The sequence below is a fragment of the Cebidichthys violaceus genome, unplaced genomic scaffold (assembly GCF_023349555.1).
Source record: "Cebidichthys violaceus isolate CVI_PGR_0920_01 unplaced genomic scaffold, fCebVio1.0.p SCAF_1, whole genome shotgun sequence".
Classification (NCBI taxonomy): domain Eukaryota; kingdom Metazoa; phylum Chordata; class Actinopteri; order Perciformes; family Stichaeidae; genus Cebidichthys; species Cebidichthys violaceus.
In genome coordinates, this window is record NW_027176262.1 from 12,748,186 (window position 1) to 12,765,920 (window position 17,735).

At 42.3% G+C, this 17,735-nt stretch overlaps 1 protein-coding gene across 1 annotated transcript; it reads right to left on the bottom strand.

The window, feature by feature from the left end:
* Positions 1-593: 593 nt before the first annotated feature.
* strn4 (striatin, calmodulin binding protein 4) lies at positions 594-17,171 on the bottom strand. Its single transcript, XM_068711175.1, has 18 exons — positions 16,678-17,171; positions 9,850-9,953; positions 9,601-9,677; positions 9,399-9,477; positions 9,060-9,245; positions 7,870-8,047; positions 7,583-7,739; positions 6,918-7,013; positions 6,481-6,599; positions 6,200-6,375; positions 5,981-6,028; positions 5,782-5,903; positions 5,514-5,681; positions 5,283-5,423; positions 5,093-5,191; positions 4,916-5,002; positions 4,236-4,424; positions 594-3,552 (listed from the first exon to the last, which is right to left on the bottom strand). Exons 1-17 carry the CDS (start codon positions 17,011-17,013, stop codon positions 4,255-4,257), a joined length of 2,343 nt encoding a protein of 780 aa, XP_068567276.1. The 5' UTR covers positions 17,014-17,171; the 3' UTR covers positions 594-3,552; positions 4,236-4,254.
* Between the last annotated feature and the right edge of the window lie 564 nt (positions 17,172-17,735).

Here is a 17,735-nt window from a genome sequence, read left to right on the forward strand (position 1 = left end):
ACGGGGCAGCACGGTTAGAGCTTGTAGGTTGGATTGGTTAATAGCTGACACAATACCTGTGACAAGATGAGGCTCTCTAAAAACCAAACCAGACTGTCAACAAAATTCTGCTTTACTCGTTATCAACGTGATTTTGGGTGGCTGCATTGAAAAGGGGAACTCAAATAATTTTACAATCAATATTAGCTGGCCCATCATGGGAAGATGACAATTGAACTTTTTTATCAAACCAATTATTAAATCAGAGAATGAAAAACGATATCAAGCTGTATTACGGTGTATTAAGTGCGGCATCCAGCCTTTTTAAAACTTGACAAATAGGTATGAAAGCAAATCCTGGTCTCTGATGCATTCATTTAAAACACGTTTTTAAACATTTCTCTGAAAATTCAGAGAAATGTCCCTTAACTAAATTGCTGTAGAATCTCTTTTTATTTAATTTTTTTTTTTTTTTTAAAGAGTTATTCCATCAAGGTACTTCTACTGTGTATTTTCAGACAGGTAAGGGATGACACTTCCATGTGTCCAGTTGTTTTTGGAAGTTTTGTATCCATTAAAGAAGGCAAAAAAGACAACACAAACACAACTCTCAATTCACTGTACAAAATCTTCATTTTTTTGTTTTTTTTCTTCCTTAATGACATACAACAGGGGACCCGTAAACAAAAAGAGAGTCATTTGATACAAGCTAGAATGCAGTTCAAAAATATATAATAAAACAAAATTAATAAAAAGCAGGTCTCTTATCCCTTGTAGTTAGAGGAAATAGTTTGAATACAGCTTAATATGATGTACAAAATATCACACAGTGATAAATTGCTAATAAAAAAATAAAAACACAAAGAAATGAGTCCTTTACCTTGGCCTCTGACTGGTAACAGATTTTTTTTTTTTTTTTACTTTTTTTTTTTTAATTTTCATGTTTTTTAATTGTTTTCTTTTTTACAAGTTGTACATTGCCATTATCAATCACAAGCAAGTTCTATGCCTAGCAAGGAAGAATGATTCACTTATGATACTACAGTATTCTTACATCTTAATAAACATATTTATAATCAAAGAAATGAAATGCAAGAAAGAAAGAAAACAAGGAAATGATGGACATTTACAGCACATAATGGCATTTCTAGTCATCATTTACAACCTCCGTTTCAATTTCTTTTTTTGATGTGTCATACTGATTTGTCTTTATTCTCAGAAAGAGGCCCTCAGTAACTCTCACTATCAAATAAATGCTAGCCACAGCAGGCTTTTCATCTTGTAGTATTTACTTCAGATTGTATAAGAAATACATGCAAACCATTATTTCTGCACCCTGTCTGTAACCACTCCTCACCACAAGCATCCACAATTAAATGTAGTGCAAAGTGGAGCCAAATAGTAGTTAAATGTGATAACAGGATGTTATGTCCAGCAGCAGTACAATAATGTAGTTGCGTCCGGAACAGTCCACCATCCTGTTTCAGGAAAAAAAAAAACTGAACTATGAAAGCTAGTGTAGTGATTACGAAAGAAGTGTTTACATCGAGGCTACTTTGAACCCTTAGATCTGATCTCTGACCCCCAGTGTGACCCTGTATTCTTGAAGAGGGGAAGAGTCTCCTTAACAAACCAGACTCAATCTGTCTTCTCATGGTAATACTAAACAACTACCAGCCAAGTAATTTGAAGTCAGGACAGTATAGATGCGGGACACAGACCGAGATGTGAGGTGTCTCAAAGGAACAATGTTTCCACCTAAACCAAATGTCCTGATTGGGTGCCGAGTCATGTTACTAACATCAACTGACACCCAAACATATTCAAATCAATTCTTTCTTCTATTGTTTCCTTTTCTGAAATGGCAAAAGTGGCTGAATTTAAAATGGACTCTCTTCTTTTCGTTTCTCCCTTTTCTCCCCACCTCTTCAGAAAGAGGAGACCAGCTTCACGTCATTGGCTCTCTGGGTAATGTGCTACCGTGCAACTGATGCACGTCAAAAACAAGGCAAGGAAATCTGTGTAGGTAATGTCAAGCTTTTTTTCTTTTTTTGGAAAGCCTGAATAAATAACAACAAGCCAGAACCAAGCACCGCCTAAAAACTGGCACGACTTCCAAGATGAAATGAAAAAGAGGATCTGAACAGCTCTCATCTGAGGAAATGTTTTCAGTCCAAGTGATACTCACTGTAAAATAATCCTCATCTGCTCTGTACATTCCTCTAACGATCAATGGCGACACTACTCGCGTCTCTCCAATGAGAGACGTTAATAGTTCATTCTAAAATGTGACCACAGCTAATGAAATTTCATTTAAAAAGCAGATTCACTCTATAGCCCGATGAGTGAGAAACACAGTCTCTCTTTCTCACACGTACACACAAAACAGGTCCCTGATTCTGACTCAAGACTGACGAGGTCTCTCATAGCACCGTGATTTAACTAGTGCATATACAAACACACGCGCACTCTTCTGTACAGTAAAAAGCACCAAATGACACAATCCGTGTCATTTGCTGAGAGCATCCAGCCTGGCCTCACTACCTCTGCAAGTCAACCGACTTTAACTGCACTCTCGGGATATCTACCTTTAGCTGGTTAATGTGTCGTGAGAGCATCAGTCTACAGAGTTCAAACTGTACATTTGAAGAAATGGACCATGATTGTGAAAAAGAAAATATGTTCATTCATCTTGTACAGCAGAGTGAGATTTTACCTCACGAATCATGGGGACATTATAACACTCATACATACAATGAGACTTGGCCATAAAGTTGAAATTAAAGCTATTTGTTCAACACTGGCTAGCAACTGTCTGATGGTTCCTCACATCACACACACACACACACACAACAAAGTTAACATTCTCCAACCCTGAATACGACACCACACACACACTCTACCTGCAGTCTTTGGAATGTAATACATTGATTCCCAATGAAGAGGTTGGTCAGGTGTTTTCTGCAGACACTGGGAAAGATAACTGTTATTAGTCATGTCTACATAATGTATGTTAGCCACAAGCAATTTCTTAAATTAAGATCAACTGAAATGCATGCATTGGTGCCTCGTGTGTGCTGTGCAGTGCGAGCGTTTCCTTGGTGGTTTCTCCACATAAGTAGTGTGTCAGCACTAGTGTGTTTACACACACACACACACACACACACACACACACACACACACACACACACACACACACACACACACACAAACACACACAAACACACACAAACACACAATGGTTTGTGGTAACTGTTGGTAGAATGAAAAAAAAGCAGAACTGAATATTGTAGTGTAGAAAAGTCTTACTCCAAATATGATTATTCAAAAAAGGAGCAGCTGTGTTTTTATAAAAAAAAGCAGTGTGATTAGTATTACAAGAAGTCACTGAGGCATCAGAGAAGAGTGGAGAATTGAGGGGAGGATAGGTCCTGTGGCGATGACCCAGCCAGTGGGGTGCAGGACAAGTGTGTGTGAGTGTGTGTGTGTGTGTGTGTGCGTTTTTGTGTAAGCAGGTGAAATTTGTCCACTGTAGTCTTCAGCCTCTTTTTGTCCAGTTGTTTTTGTCGGACTCTAAAAAGCAAAAACAAATAAAGTTAGACCAACGACCGTTCAGAACTACTCATAATACTGACATAAACCCCACGAGAAGTAAAAACATACCCAGTTTAGAGTTTTAGAAAATCCAGTCACAAAGTCACACAGAAAAACAAAGAAATCAAATCAGATTTTGAGGCTAATGGAATGTTTTATAGTGGGAGAAAAGTAGCCATTCAAGATTCCTAAATTGGACATTTTAAGCCAGAGAGGATTCAACAAAGACATCGATTTGAAGCCATTTTGTGAAGCTCAATGGATTCTCACCTGGACCTTTTTGAGAATAATCTAAAATTCTGTTAAAGGGGAATGTGCTAAGGTCCACTGTATATTTTATATATACTGAAATTGAGGCTATCCATATGTTGAGATTCAATAGAGACTTGGGGAAACTCAAGTCAAAGATTAAACACTTTACTCACAGACAGATTAAAGGTGTTCTCCAACACTTAATTTAGTATTGCACTTTCACAAAGATGAAAGATTTGCAAGAAACAGGTTACTGAGGAGGCAGAGATATCCTGACTTAAATCCCTAAAATGCAACTCAATAGAGTTTTGTTAAACCCTCCATTGCCTGTTAAATGTCCTGCTATCAAACTCAACACTCCCATTTTGTAATACAGGCTTTCTGGCAAAAACGTGACCCCCCCATCTCACCAGAATGACGACAGTGCTGTCAGACAAAGATCTTGGCAAGTGCATCTGCGCCGGCGCTGGCGATGAAGGGTTGTGAAGAGTGGAAGGCCACATCATGGATGGCCTCGTCGTGCTTCTTCCTGTGAGCCGTAATCTCCTGCACACACGTCCTGTTGTCCAGCATCCACAGGCGCACCGAGCAGTCGTGGCCTGCAGTGGGTGAAAGCAAAGACAACGTTACCACGGGCAAAGACCACTGTGGAGTGCAATGTAAAGGAATCCTTCATATTGTTTTTAAAGCTAGACTTAATGCACAACCTCGTCTGCAATGCATTATAGTGTGACTTTAGAGAGACTACTGACGGTGAGGCTTTGTTATTGTTTCATTCTCTCCAAACATGAGTTTGATGACGTATAGTAGATGGTGTATTACTATGTACTTTCTTTACATCAAAAAAAAAAAAAATGTACCTTTGAAAATTGTATTTTCCAATTTTCTTTTAAATTCCTTTTTAACAATTCCTGAAAAATACCCACTTGTGTACAGAATAGATGCAATATTAAAACAAACTGTTGGCATTAAAATCTCTCTCCGCGTACGATGATGTTATATGGAAATATAGTTTGGAGTGATTTGGGAGAAGAAGCCCAGCTAAGATGTTCAGCTAAATAAGGACACAGTAAAGCTGAGTGGCACTCACTGCCAGAGATGAGGTAAGTGCCTTTAGGGTCTGTAGTGAGACAGGTGACTGCATCCAGGTGAGCCACCATTGAGTGGACAACTTTACCTGAATGAACACACAAAACAAGCTTATTTAGGTGCATTCACATTCCAGAAATGAACAGGTGACCAATACAAGTAAAAGACATGCGGATACCTGTCTTGTTGTCTAGGAAGCGGATGGTGCGGTTCTCATGTGCAGTGATGGAGATGGGCTCAGATGGGTGACTGACCACGCGGTTGATCAGCTCACTGCCTGCAAAGGAAGACAAACAACGCCATCTGAATCTCATCTCATTTATTCTAACTTATCTCAAAGTTGGTTATAAATAGGCTCCAGAACATACCATCCTTGGTCTGCGTCTCTAGCGCAGTGATGCTCTGCTCTGTGTTGAGGTCGTAGAGCAGCGTCTCACCTGCGTCGAATGACACCACCACCTGGTTGGGGTCAGTGGCCACGAAGGCTACTGAGGTGGGTGTTCCGTGCTCTGGGAGAAGACGTGAGATGATCAGGTTGACAGGCATGGAGGCAATACAAAGCTCAAAAGCACTTCTTCACACTCAACACAGACGTCTACCTCTCTCCTTGTTGAAGACAGACAGGCAGGGAGCAGAGTTCTGAGGGTCCCAGAGGCGAATGGTGCCATCGGCTGAGCACGAGGCGAGACGATGGAGAACCGCCGAGTAAGTTAGACCCCACACGCTGTCCTCGTGGCCAGCTAGTACACTGCTCTCGATGCCAGGATCTGGATGGACAAGCGCACATATAAAAAAAAAAAAAGGAAAAAATGGAATATACTTCTAAATTGGAAAATCATTATTACTCTGCAGCTGATAATAACTGACCATAATTATCATAAGGATCCACATTGAGGTCTGGCATCTTCCAACATCTGACAGTTCCATCTAGACCCCCGCTGTAGCAGGATTCTCCATCCTCGCCCATGGTCAGCGACAGAACAGCTCCACTGGACATAAAGAGAGGGGCGTCAGAGGTTGCACTGCATCCGTGAATGGTGTGTATTTGTATTTGTACTCAACTCACCTGTGTGCTCTAAATGTGTAGATGGGCTCAACATCCAACGCTGCGTTCCTGTGGAGGGAGGCAATCTTTTAAATTTGCTTCTTATCTTTTGATCGTTTGATTTGACATTTGTATGTTATCTGTCCTCTACTGCTGCTCGGAAAACCTTTGGAGTGAGTTGTAAGCATAAAAAGAGCTATATACATGTTCTTCCCTCCCTGTGGATCCAAGGATTCTTACTTTTTAGAGTGCATGGCCTTGTTGAGGTTCCACAGTTTTAGTGTGCCATCCTCAGACGCTGTAAGCAGCACCGCTTGACTGGGGTGAAAGGTCAAAGCGCGGATGGCATCAAAGTGGCTGCGTAGTGTGAAACGAGGGTTCCATGTCTTCTTAAACTCCTCTCTGTTATCTTGCATCTGACAGGACACACATTTAAAAAGAAAGAGTCAAAATTCACACATAGTGTGCACATGCACGTTGGATTACATCCCGTGTATTGACCAGAACAAATGTGTAGTTACATCCATGGAGAGATCGTTGTCATTGGCCACGGTGAGATCAGCCAGTTCCCCCAGGTTCATGTCTCCTCCTCCAACGGCATCCATAATGAAGACGTCAGAGGAAAAACCCAGGGCACCACCTGCAGGTTGGAGGTGGTAGCACACAAGAGTTACACAAAACATTATGGCCCTATAAATACAGTCTGAGATGAAGAGAATGTATAATATAGCAATGAATCTTTGATCTTCCTAGTAAGCATCCAAAAATCCCACACTGTGTATCAGAGGAAATATAGGCGTAGGAGCAGTTTTGTAAGTTTACACCTACGCAGGCTTTAACATTTCACAAAACTGAGACATCATCCAACTTTTTGTGGTTTAACGTCTAAGCTACAATCAGTAGCGGTAGAGGATAGTCTGCGGGTTTTGATGGGGTATAAATGGTGGAGGGGTCTTACCTTCCCCGGGGCGAGCCTGTCCTGATACAGAGGGGGGCGGGGTGGGTTTAGGGGGGAAGTCCGACATCATGCCTTGTAACTTGTTCCTGCGGTTCTCTGAACCCGGCAAGAGGAGAGAGACACAAAACATCCAGTCATGCAGAGGGGCGGAGGATGGTTGGAGGGGCCAGCAGACGGACAGATGAGAGACAGACGGATGTAGACAGAGGCAAAAAGATAGACTTCATTCTTTAAATACAAAACATACAATTAAAAAAATATATACATACACATTTTTGTGAGAGGACAAAATCAATAAGCGCACAGGGTTACAGTGTCAATGTGACTCAAAGAATGAAATGTGGACATTAAAAAAAAAAAGAGAAGGCTGCATGCTTGACAACCTTTGAAAAATGACCCCGCACCACAGAGAATACATCCACAGACAGAGATGACAGCTACACAGCTCTAAAGAGTCACAGACTGACAGCTCGTGAAACAGGACAGAGAGACAGGTGGTTGGGAAAAGAGGTTGGTTTTATTGACAAGAAGAGATGCCAGGACACAATGAGAAGTAAAAGATAAAAAAGGTGAGCGGGGAGGGGGAGGGGCAAATAAGACAGATACACTGGTGGCAGTGATTCTGGCAGTGCTGTGCTGATGATGTTGCTACGGCAGCAGCGTACCTAACTCCCGTCCGTCCCCCGAGATCCGGGCCTCTCCCGCCCCCTCCCCATCCTCCCCCGAGCCCAGGAAGTCAAATTCACTGAGGGCATCTTCCGAGTCGTCTTCATCCTCCTCGTCCTCCGGGTCCAGGTCTGTGGTCATGGGCTCCGAACCCATCTGGACAAGAGAACACAGCAGAGAAGAGGATTTGATTAGTCATGAATAAAGTTTGCAGATTATAGTTATTGTGTTTAGTCATTCAATTTCCCTCAGCTTCCTCGTTGTATTCTTTAATCACTGATCATACCTTTACACGAGACTTCTTGTTCTTTCGCGGTCCATCGATGCAGTCAGTGGCCATGCCTTGGAAGTCATCTTCCTCGTCACTGTCATCTTCATCATCATCCTCGCAGCCATGCAGGAAGGGGATCTTATCGAGCACCGAGCCGCCCAGACGTTCCTTAGAGCTTTCCTTGCCCGCGTTCCTACAAATGCGCAGACAATTATTCTCTCCACTCCAGTTAATAAGAGAAAAAAAATTGTATTTAGGTCAATACCTTGCAGAGGAAGACAGGACGACCTTAATTATACTTATATAATACCATATTATAGGAGGTTTGGCCACAGTAGTCTACATTACAGTAGAGCTATTTGCTTATAATATAAAAAAAGACAACTATGAGTATTATGGGTACACATGTGATTTTTTTTTTACTGTCCTAGTTAAACATTAACATTTTGATAATTCTATCCTAAAATATTTCCACTCATATATTTCATCTTTACCTGTCTGACAGGTACTTATATTTCCTGTGCAATGACAGGTACACAACCGTGATTGTTTTTTTGTTATTTTCTTTTTACAATCTTACCATGTTTATAACAATGTTACAATGCTGTTAAGATTAGGGTGTGCTATTGTTTCACTGTCTTTACATTTCTGATACAGAAAAATGCTACTCACAAAGCTGCATTATAATACAATGATGAACTGTCTCGTGTAAAAAGTGAATTTTTTATAAAGATATTGCACTTACTCATACCGTACGTCGATCACGGTAAACTCTCCCTGTGTAAGTGTTGTCAGATGTTCTTAAGAAGAGAACCCACTCTAGACAGTGCGGTGTGCACTACCCAAATCAGCCAACCATATTTCAAGCTCATGTCCTTGAATCGATAATCAGATTATCATAACGTACGTGTCATAACGTATAAATTAGGCCATGTCTTTACAGGGTAGCACTAGACTGCTAGAACCGCATGACCATTATAATTTCTTTAGGTGGGGGAAAAAAAGCTGTTTTATAGCACTCGCAGGTATGGAAGGATCATAATTGTAAAGTGATTTATACAAGAGAACGACTAACTGAAACTAAGAAAATGTCATTCTCTGTTTTAATCATGATTTGGGCCTTGTGTTTGCAAACTGTGACTGTCTTCACTGTTCTGATTAGTGGAGCAACAGCAGAAAGATTCAATCAGCTTCCACAGTCTCACCTCTTGATTTGTTCCTCTATCTGTCTGACCAACAACGACTCTCCACCTGCCCGGGGCTCAGGCTCAGGACAGGTTTCAGTGGGTGCAGGTCCGTTAGCCTCGGGGCTGCTCCGCCCGAGCAGCGAGCGCACACGCTTAGATCGCATGTCCAGGATGGTGTCTGAATAACCCACTTCTTCAAGATATCTACATTTACAGGAAAAACACACATTCATTAATATCCACCCATATATAAATCAAACATGCTAGTCTAGGTCATACATTTTACACCAATGATAAAGTAGTAATGGAATACATAAGTATGGTACTAAAAAGGAGTTATTGTCACAGAGGCCTTACTTGCGTAGTAGCTGACGTCCCTCCTTCCAGGACATCTGATTGGCTGGCTCAGAGTCTGACTCAGCCGGCCCATTGGGAACTACAGAAAATAGATTGGTCAATAGTGATGCAACAGCAACGCATGAGCAGAAAGCAGAACTTTGGAGTTGCTCTGAAAGTAAAGCAGCAGTAACAGAGTATATAAAGTGTTGGTTAAACATACGTTGGTCTGCTTCTGTCTCTGGTTTCTTGTCTCCGGGACTCTGGTCATTTCCTGTCTTCAGCTTCTGATGCTTCGCCCTGCAACCCCACAAAACACCACATGAGGGCAGCATCACAGGCAAACATAGGCAAACCTTTCACTATCAAATCAGTACTCCTTCAGCATGTGAACCATTATGTCAGAAGGTTGAGTGGATAACAGACGTGAGGACACAGGGACAGAAAGGAGTTTCCTTGTCGTTCGTCTTACCTCTCTTGTTTGAGGGCGTACTCCAGCATCTTTATCCGCCTCACCAGGTCCTGTTTCATATTCTCCTGCCCTTTCCTCTCACCCTGTAGGAATGCCACCTGAGCCTGGAACACACATACAGGATGGTAAGGAACACAAAGTTCCTGAAAAAAAAGTCACACACACACACTCACCAGCATAAACGATCGCAAAATCTATTTATATTGACACCATAACTGCAGCGTGTGCTTTCTCAATTAAAGCTTAGAAAAGCAGTGGATATCAACAGAGATCACAAGCGGAGGCCGTGAAGGAAAAAGTTCGATGTGACAAGCATAGCAAACATGACTTCTGAGAACCCAGAGGAATAAGTAGAGGGTTGTGGAACAGAGCTCGTATTTTTAACTTCTCCTAACCGAGGCCTCAGTGTGCATCTGCAAAGGAGGAAAAACAAGACACACACCGGCCAAATTCAAATACCCTCTTTTAAGACACATCCTTCCTTTGTGTGGTTCCCTTCTCATTTTCCTTCCTCAGCGGAGCCAATGCAATTTTTACCTTGAGGAAAGAGATGCCCATTCTTGCCATATGGCAAACAATTAAAGAAAAAAAAGAAAGAAAAAGTGATAATGAGAGAATGCAGGGGTGACAACACGTTCAAGATTTGACAAGGGCTATCTTTAGACGGGGTCTTCCCTTGGGTTAGGCATCATATGGCATGACTTGACAAAGATGTGAAAGAGCTGCCAGAGTGATGAGAAAGGTTTGTATCATAAGTTTAAAGCACGCTATGTTTTGCACCAAGCGATGCTTCACAGCAGGCAGTTTTCTAGCAAAACTGTGGTTCACAACAGGCAACAAACATCCTGCCCTCTATTGGGTGGAGGAAAAAAAAACAACAAAACAACAAGTCTGTTCCCAGTTAGAAGTAGGTTAAAAAAGGCCTACCCCCGTTTCTAATCTCAGGATTTGCGTGCAGGTGATCGTAGGCACAATAGTTTTGTATTTTCACCCTCTCGGTCTCTCTCTGTGCTAAGCAGGGCTGGAGCATTAACGACTATTGTTTTACAGTCCATTTCTCCTCTGCACGTCCCTGTGTGGGTCCATGAGTCTGCTCCCACACACACACACACACACAGTTCGGTAAAAGTGGAACAGTCTAAAAAGACTATCTCATGGGGCAGACACTCGGTCTACTTGAGAGAGTAGTCAATCATCCGGGAAAAACACACACACACACACACACACACACACACACACACACACACACACACACACACACACAACCACACAACCACACAACCAGCTAGGAGGGCGGGTGGAACACAAGATAATCTGCCAAGCAAACCTTACTACTGCTACTGCTGAGTAATCCTGATTAACACAATGTGATTTGATATGCTTATCTGAGAATTTTGGAGATAATTGTCAATGCTAGCATGTCAACACTGCAGGCATGTCCAAAGAGGTTATGAAATACAGATGTGTAGTTCAGTTTTTAAAATAAGTAAATAATAATGAAATGAACTAACAGTGTTTATGTATCAGGAGCACTGAAAGGAAAGGTTGAATAGCAACGTGTGCATTTATTTAACAAGCCCAGAGGACTAGTGAAACACAAGAATCTGCTTAGCCTTGTATAAACCGCTATGTAACATATAATTTGCTGTGGTTATGCGGTTGAAAGAGCAGCCAGCATAGGGTTAGCTACAACAGCTAGTTAGCTGAGATCTTCCAGCTGCACACAAGTAGTAATTGTGTAGTTGTTGTGTTTTGTAACGGTAGAAATGCTTAATATGCTAAATATACAAGCCAAGCCGGCTGTTTTGCTAGCAGCAAAGTGTCATAACATGGGGGATCAGAAAACAGCATGTGCATTATATACTGCGTACTATAAATGAACAACAAATGGAACAATTTAGTTCACATTAAAAGGACATCTAAGAAAGGAAGTGGCAAAAAAAAGGGTAACATTCAGGGTTGACCTATAGCATCCACAATAATGACAGAGAAGTGTTCTGATTCTGTGGCTTGCTGTTGATCAAGTAGAGGCAACTTGGGTCCGAAGAAGGGGCAGAGTGGGACACGAGGTCCTCTGTACACAAATAAACAAATCCTTAACACAGAATCCTCAGTGTGCTGACTTGGCTACTTCTTGGTTGGTTAAAAACAGCATTGTCAGCTCAGCATTGATTCACAGTTCTGGTTAAAAATGTACAGTAAGACCATGACAACAACTATAGCTACAGATAGGTGGATGTCAAGCTCTTGTAAACAGTTCCTATGTAGGCCTAGTTTGAACTGATCTGAACAAAAAAAAAAAAGCTTGAACCAACAGTAGCTTACTCAAAAGAGTCACAGTAACATCACCCGAGTGTAAACACTGCTTTGATCATTTACTGATGTACATTTGAACAGTGGTTCCATCGCTGAGCTCAAACAAACAAAGCTAATAGTCGGTGACTATACTGCTCTTTAAACTAAATTATTCGAATCAGCAAAGTGCTTCGTAATTTCCACCTGTAAAAGGAATGTGTCTACTTCTTCCTTCAGGGGCTGGGCACGTGTTTCTACTCCTACACACACACACACACACACACACAGGCGAGCTACAACCTGCTCTCAACGCAGAGATAACCATCACACACCCCTGTGCGCCAGTGTCACACAGCGGTGTTCCTAGAAGGTTCCCAGTAGTGCACAAAACCTTAAAACCCTGACACTGCTTTGCTGGCCCAAGTAAAGCCAACACTGCACGCACACACACACACACACACACACACACACACACACACACACACACACACACACACACACACACACACACACACACACACACACACACACACACACACACACACTAACAATGAGCGCACCGTTAGAGCTGTCTTTTATCATTTACATGAAGGTAGCCAAAACAGAGGGATTAGCGTGTGTCAAAGTGGTTATTGCTTGCTGCCATTCTTGATCTATTACTTAACTGCTCATTATTTGGCTCTGACCTGGTTTTACTTGCTCTTTCTCTTCCACAGTATTTCTCTCTGAAAGTGATGTGGTAATGGGGTTCAGTGGATACAATTTGATGTCAGAGTAGATTAATTCACCCCAGCACACATTGGCTGTTGTAAGGACAAGAAGAAACGCAGCTTTCAATAGATAAGCTTGTGGTTAAAATGAGGTTCTACAACTAACAGCTCCTACCAAGGAGTGTGAATACAATAACAAAAAATGTGTCCTATCAGCATATAAAGGTGGTCTTATCAAGAAACTGACACATTAAATAAAAGCCATAATGGAGCAGCAGGTCTAAAGACATCTCAGCATTTATAAAGTATAATATTGATCCATGTTTAAAACCAACCCATGCTGAGAAGTAACAAAACCCTTAGTTAGTCTTCTGGGTGTCAGTTTGATCCAGCCCCCGCCAACATTGACACTGTGGTTATTTTCCTTGTATTATGTTGGTAAACAAACGAACAAAGGGACCTTGTAAGGAGCAAACCTGTCGCGCCATCTGATCTCCCTTTCCTGTGGGTGTGTTTTCCTCAGCGTGGCTAACTGCTGCTGACCTTTCCCGGGTTTGTTGTAACACGGAGAGCTGACACATTTAGCCTTTTCTGACAGTCCCCCTCTGCTCGCTGCCGAACAGGGTCAAGGGCAGCTTTCCTCCTCCGCTGGCCACTCTCCATCTTCTCAACCCTTCATCCCCCATGAGGGAATCCGTGAGCCAACAAGTAGAGCAATGAACTTTTCTGGGACAGTGTGCTTTGATGGAGCATGTCAGAGAGCGCCGTGTGTGTGTGTGTGTGTGTGTGTGTGTGTGTGTGTGTGTGTGTGTGTGTGTGTGTGTGTGTGATATTTAGCTAGAGAATTACATCCTTGAAAGTTGGGCTTGCTGCTTGTGTTTTGATTAGAAGATGCTTGATAAGCATTGGGAAGCAAAAATACTGCAGGTCATGAATGTTTTGAATAAGAGAGGGGAAAAAAAATCATAAGATGATAAAGCTTTCAGGGGAAGAGCTGAGAGAGAAATTGAGAAATACAACAAGAGGGAGAGAATTACATAGAGAAGAATGTACCTTTTTTATTGTATTGTTAAACAACGCGTATAGAACAGAAGCTTGGTGTGTGTGTGTGTGTGTGTGTGTGTGTGTGTGTGTGTGTGTGTGTGTGTGTGTGTGTGTGTGTGTGGGAGGACCAATGCAGTACATATAGATGTCATACGTGTGTCATGCCTGAGAGCTCAGAGCTATTAATTAGAGATGTGTACTCAGGGGCCCCCTGGGCCATACTCAACAGGAAGTGATGTCATCTGGGTCACCGGTAATCTATTCTGCACAACTACTGACATGGTTAATAAAAATTAAATAGCTGGAAATGAGAATACTGTAGTTTAAAGAGGAACAGGAAGAGGTCTGTCCTTTTCTTTTCCCTGTAGAATAAGTAGTAGTGACTTGGTTCGAAGTCTGTTTGTCCATTAAATGATAATAAGGATCAGACAAAAACAAGCTTGTTCGCAGTGGTGTAATTTGATAGAATACACTGGAAAGAGCTTCTTGTGTGTCTGAAGGACAAAGAGACAAGGCCACTGCCACCTGTCCCCTGCGCAGCTTGTCCCATGGTCGTGCTGGGACGTCCCACCTGGCTCGGGGGGGGTCATTTCTGGCATGTCATGGGAGACACGACACCACAGGTGGCCTTTCACACCAAAAACACACTCACAGAGACAGCACATTTGTTACAGTCTCACAGACATGCTAGGCTACAAACACAGACACCCCACGCCGACGCACAAAGAGTCACATAGTCGTAAGATGATAGTGTTTATCTCAAATATTGGTGATGGTTTTGGTTGCAGCCTTCCTTGCTAGCCCTATGCAGGGCATAAAAGCACAAAAAGTCATGTGTAGTCGACATGTGAGCAGGCGATGCACACATGTACAGTACGGTGCTGCATACACACAGGACGTGGCCAGGGGCGCATGCTAACTGGCATGTTGAGAGCCCTGCCAGCATGCTGGCAACAAAAGCCAGAGGCCTGTGGGTGTTACAATGTAAGCTAGGTCAATTTTTCAGCCTGGCACTCCAGCGATCCTCTCTTTCTCTCAGCACAGGACGTGGTGCTAATTGTACCAGTGAAACAAGACCATGTGCAGGAATACACACACACACACGCACACGCACACACGCACACGCACAAACAAAGTTCCATAACAAGCACTAATGGCGTGTTGGACATAGCGATGGACTGCTTCTACCTTCCATTCCCTCACACGACTGTAAAAAGCAGCAAGCATAACCAGTTTGTTATTGTTCATCCATATTTTATCAAGGCTCCTATTTATAACTGGGTTAGAGTCGGGGGCAAAGTGAGAAGCAGAGTGACAGAAGAGAGGCAATGATAAAGATTTCCTGTGGTTTTGTCGAGCTAATGAACTCCAGAAGATAGTTTGTCCTAATTACAAGAAAACTGTGGTTACAAGAAGAAGAGCACATATGGGTTTAGGAATGAAAAGAGGAACTGTTCCTCTTTCGTTCCAAACGTGGAGCGAAAACATCTTTGAATGCGTGTACGTTTTCCTAACCTGCCCTAATCCTGGAACAATTTGATGAGTAAGCACAATCTTGCCCAGCAATGCTCTGCCTCACACAACATATACATATAGGAATGTTGCATAGTACAACCTTTGTCTTCTGCTGTCATGTCTCTGAATAACCGGGACCATTAGGTCCTATGCCTTGCTTAAGGGCATTTATATGACATTGACTCCCATTCATATAGATTTTTTTTGCCATTTCAGGGACTCAAATTGATGAACTTTAAGGCCAAAAACTCACTTCTCTAACCTAAAGGCAGACAGCACATGCATGTTTGTAAGTGGCAGGTCATAGTTTTTACAGGATTTACAAGGTTAGGCCTAGTTTTCGGAAAGATGGTACTCTACTGACGATAATCTAAGACAGTCAAATGAGTGTCATACAGGCCCTAATGCAAAATGTGGATTTCTATCAAATGCCACCAGATACACAGATATACACTTTTACAACACTGTTACTATAAGGAACTTTAACTGAGGAGATTATGCAGTAAAATGTGATGCAATTCAAAAACTGCTGGTGTACATAACAAGAGTGTCAAGTCTATAAAAGGATCACCATGATCACTTTCTTTCACTGGGCCAATTGTTTCGTGGATAAAATCAATTTAAACGTCAAACTGTGCCTTTATTTTAATGGGGGCTTTCCTTAACTATTAACACCACTTTCACAACTGATGCTAAAATTACTGATTATAAACTGCAGTGATTTAAAAAGGACACTCACAGCTGTTTGACACAGTCAACACCTTTTAACCTCAAATTAACAGCCACAGATAACTTCATTTGTCCCTGTGTGATATAAAAAAAAGATGATTCTGAACTTATAATCAGTGCTTCCATATACACATGCCAAAATACCGTCCCTCTTTAAAAAAGGAGTCTAGTACAGTCATGTTGTTTTAGGTGCACTTGCATTAATATCAAACAGACACTGCAAGTTAACCTAAACCCTGATTTTATGTCAATTTGAAGGGCAAAGGCACTCGTGTTATGGGAACATATACAGTTTATTAAAGGCTGTTTGGCTTTAGGTGATCACACAGACCCTTCATTGCCATGTACTGTCTAGTAATAACACAATATGATCGGGTGTAATGTTAGCCCATTAGCATTTTGGCATCCCGAAACTGATTGATTGTAGGGCATGTGTACGGTCACAAAGCAGCACTAAAAGAGCTCCTGCGATATCTGTTCTGGTCTTTAATCGGCGTTAACGTTGCAAAAAAAGGCTAAATGTTAAACAAATTACCCTGAGTTCGTCTCTCTCAGCCTCCCAGCGGTATTTCTCGGCCTGGAAGCGTCCCCACTCGTACTGGATGAAGTGAAGGATCCCAGGAAGCGTCATACCCGAGTCCCCGTCCTGTAGCTCCCGAGCCTGCGACGATCCGGGCATGGCCCCGGCTGCTGCTGCTGCTGCTGCTGCTGCCGCTGCCGCCGCTGCTGCCATCACTCCGGTCGCAGCAGCTGATGTCGCCTGGCCCGGTGCTGCTTTGGGCCCGTTTGGGTTGCGCCCCGCTCCGCTGCTACTGCCGCCGCCGCCTCCGGAGTTCGGGTTTGGTCCTCCGCCGGATCTATCCGCCTCCATTTTAACCGTTCAACCTTTCGCCAGGATAAGGAGGCGTAACTGGACAGAGTGTACGAACAATAATAATAATAAAAAGTACCTCGTACCCTTCTTCCAACCCAGCAGCACTTCGCTATAGGCTACCCTATTTTATCGCCTTTCTCACACGCACAGAGCAAAATTACTATTCAGCTAACAAAATACTACACTTCCGCTTTCAAACCTTCAACATAAAGTACGATGTTGTAATCGTAACATATTGTAACATTCTGGCCTATTTAGTCACCAATATGCCACATTTAACATAAAGTCTTCCTTGGAAACGTTATCTAAAGTAACATGGGGATAAGGTTATTAAATGTCTATCACTCTCAAAACAATACAAAGGGATGTTTGCGACTCTTATTTTGTACATCCCAGATTTGTTTCCTGTTTGCTATTGGAAATTCCCAGTGTGGATGACAAATAAAGGGCCATGTTTGCAGTAATACACAATGAACACGTCGCAATGGGAATTTATTTCCTGCCATTTTGTGAGCAAGGATATTTGAGGACAGTAAAGTTAGCCAATGGTATCCATAACTTTTTTTCCGGTTTGAGTTTTCCACGACAAAAGTCATTCACGGGTCGACCGTGATTTTGTCTGCCACATAAGGGCACAACACAACATAGTTTTGTTGCAGATCAATTACAATTAGACTTGAATACAACAAACTTGGATTCAATCGTCCAGAAACATTATT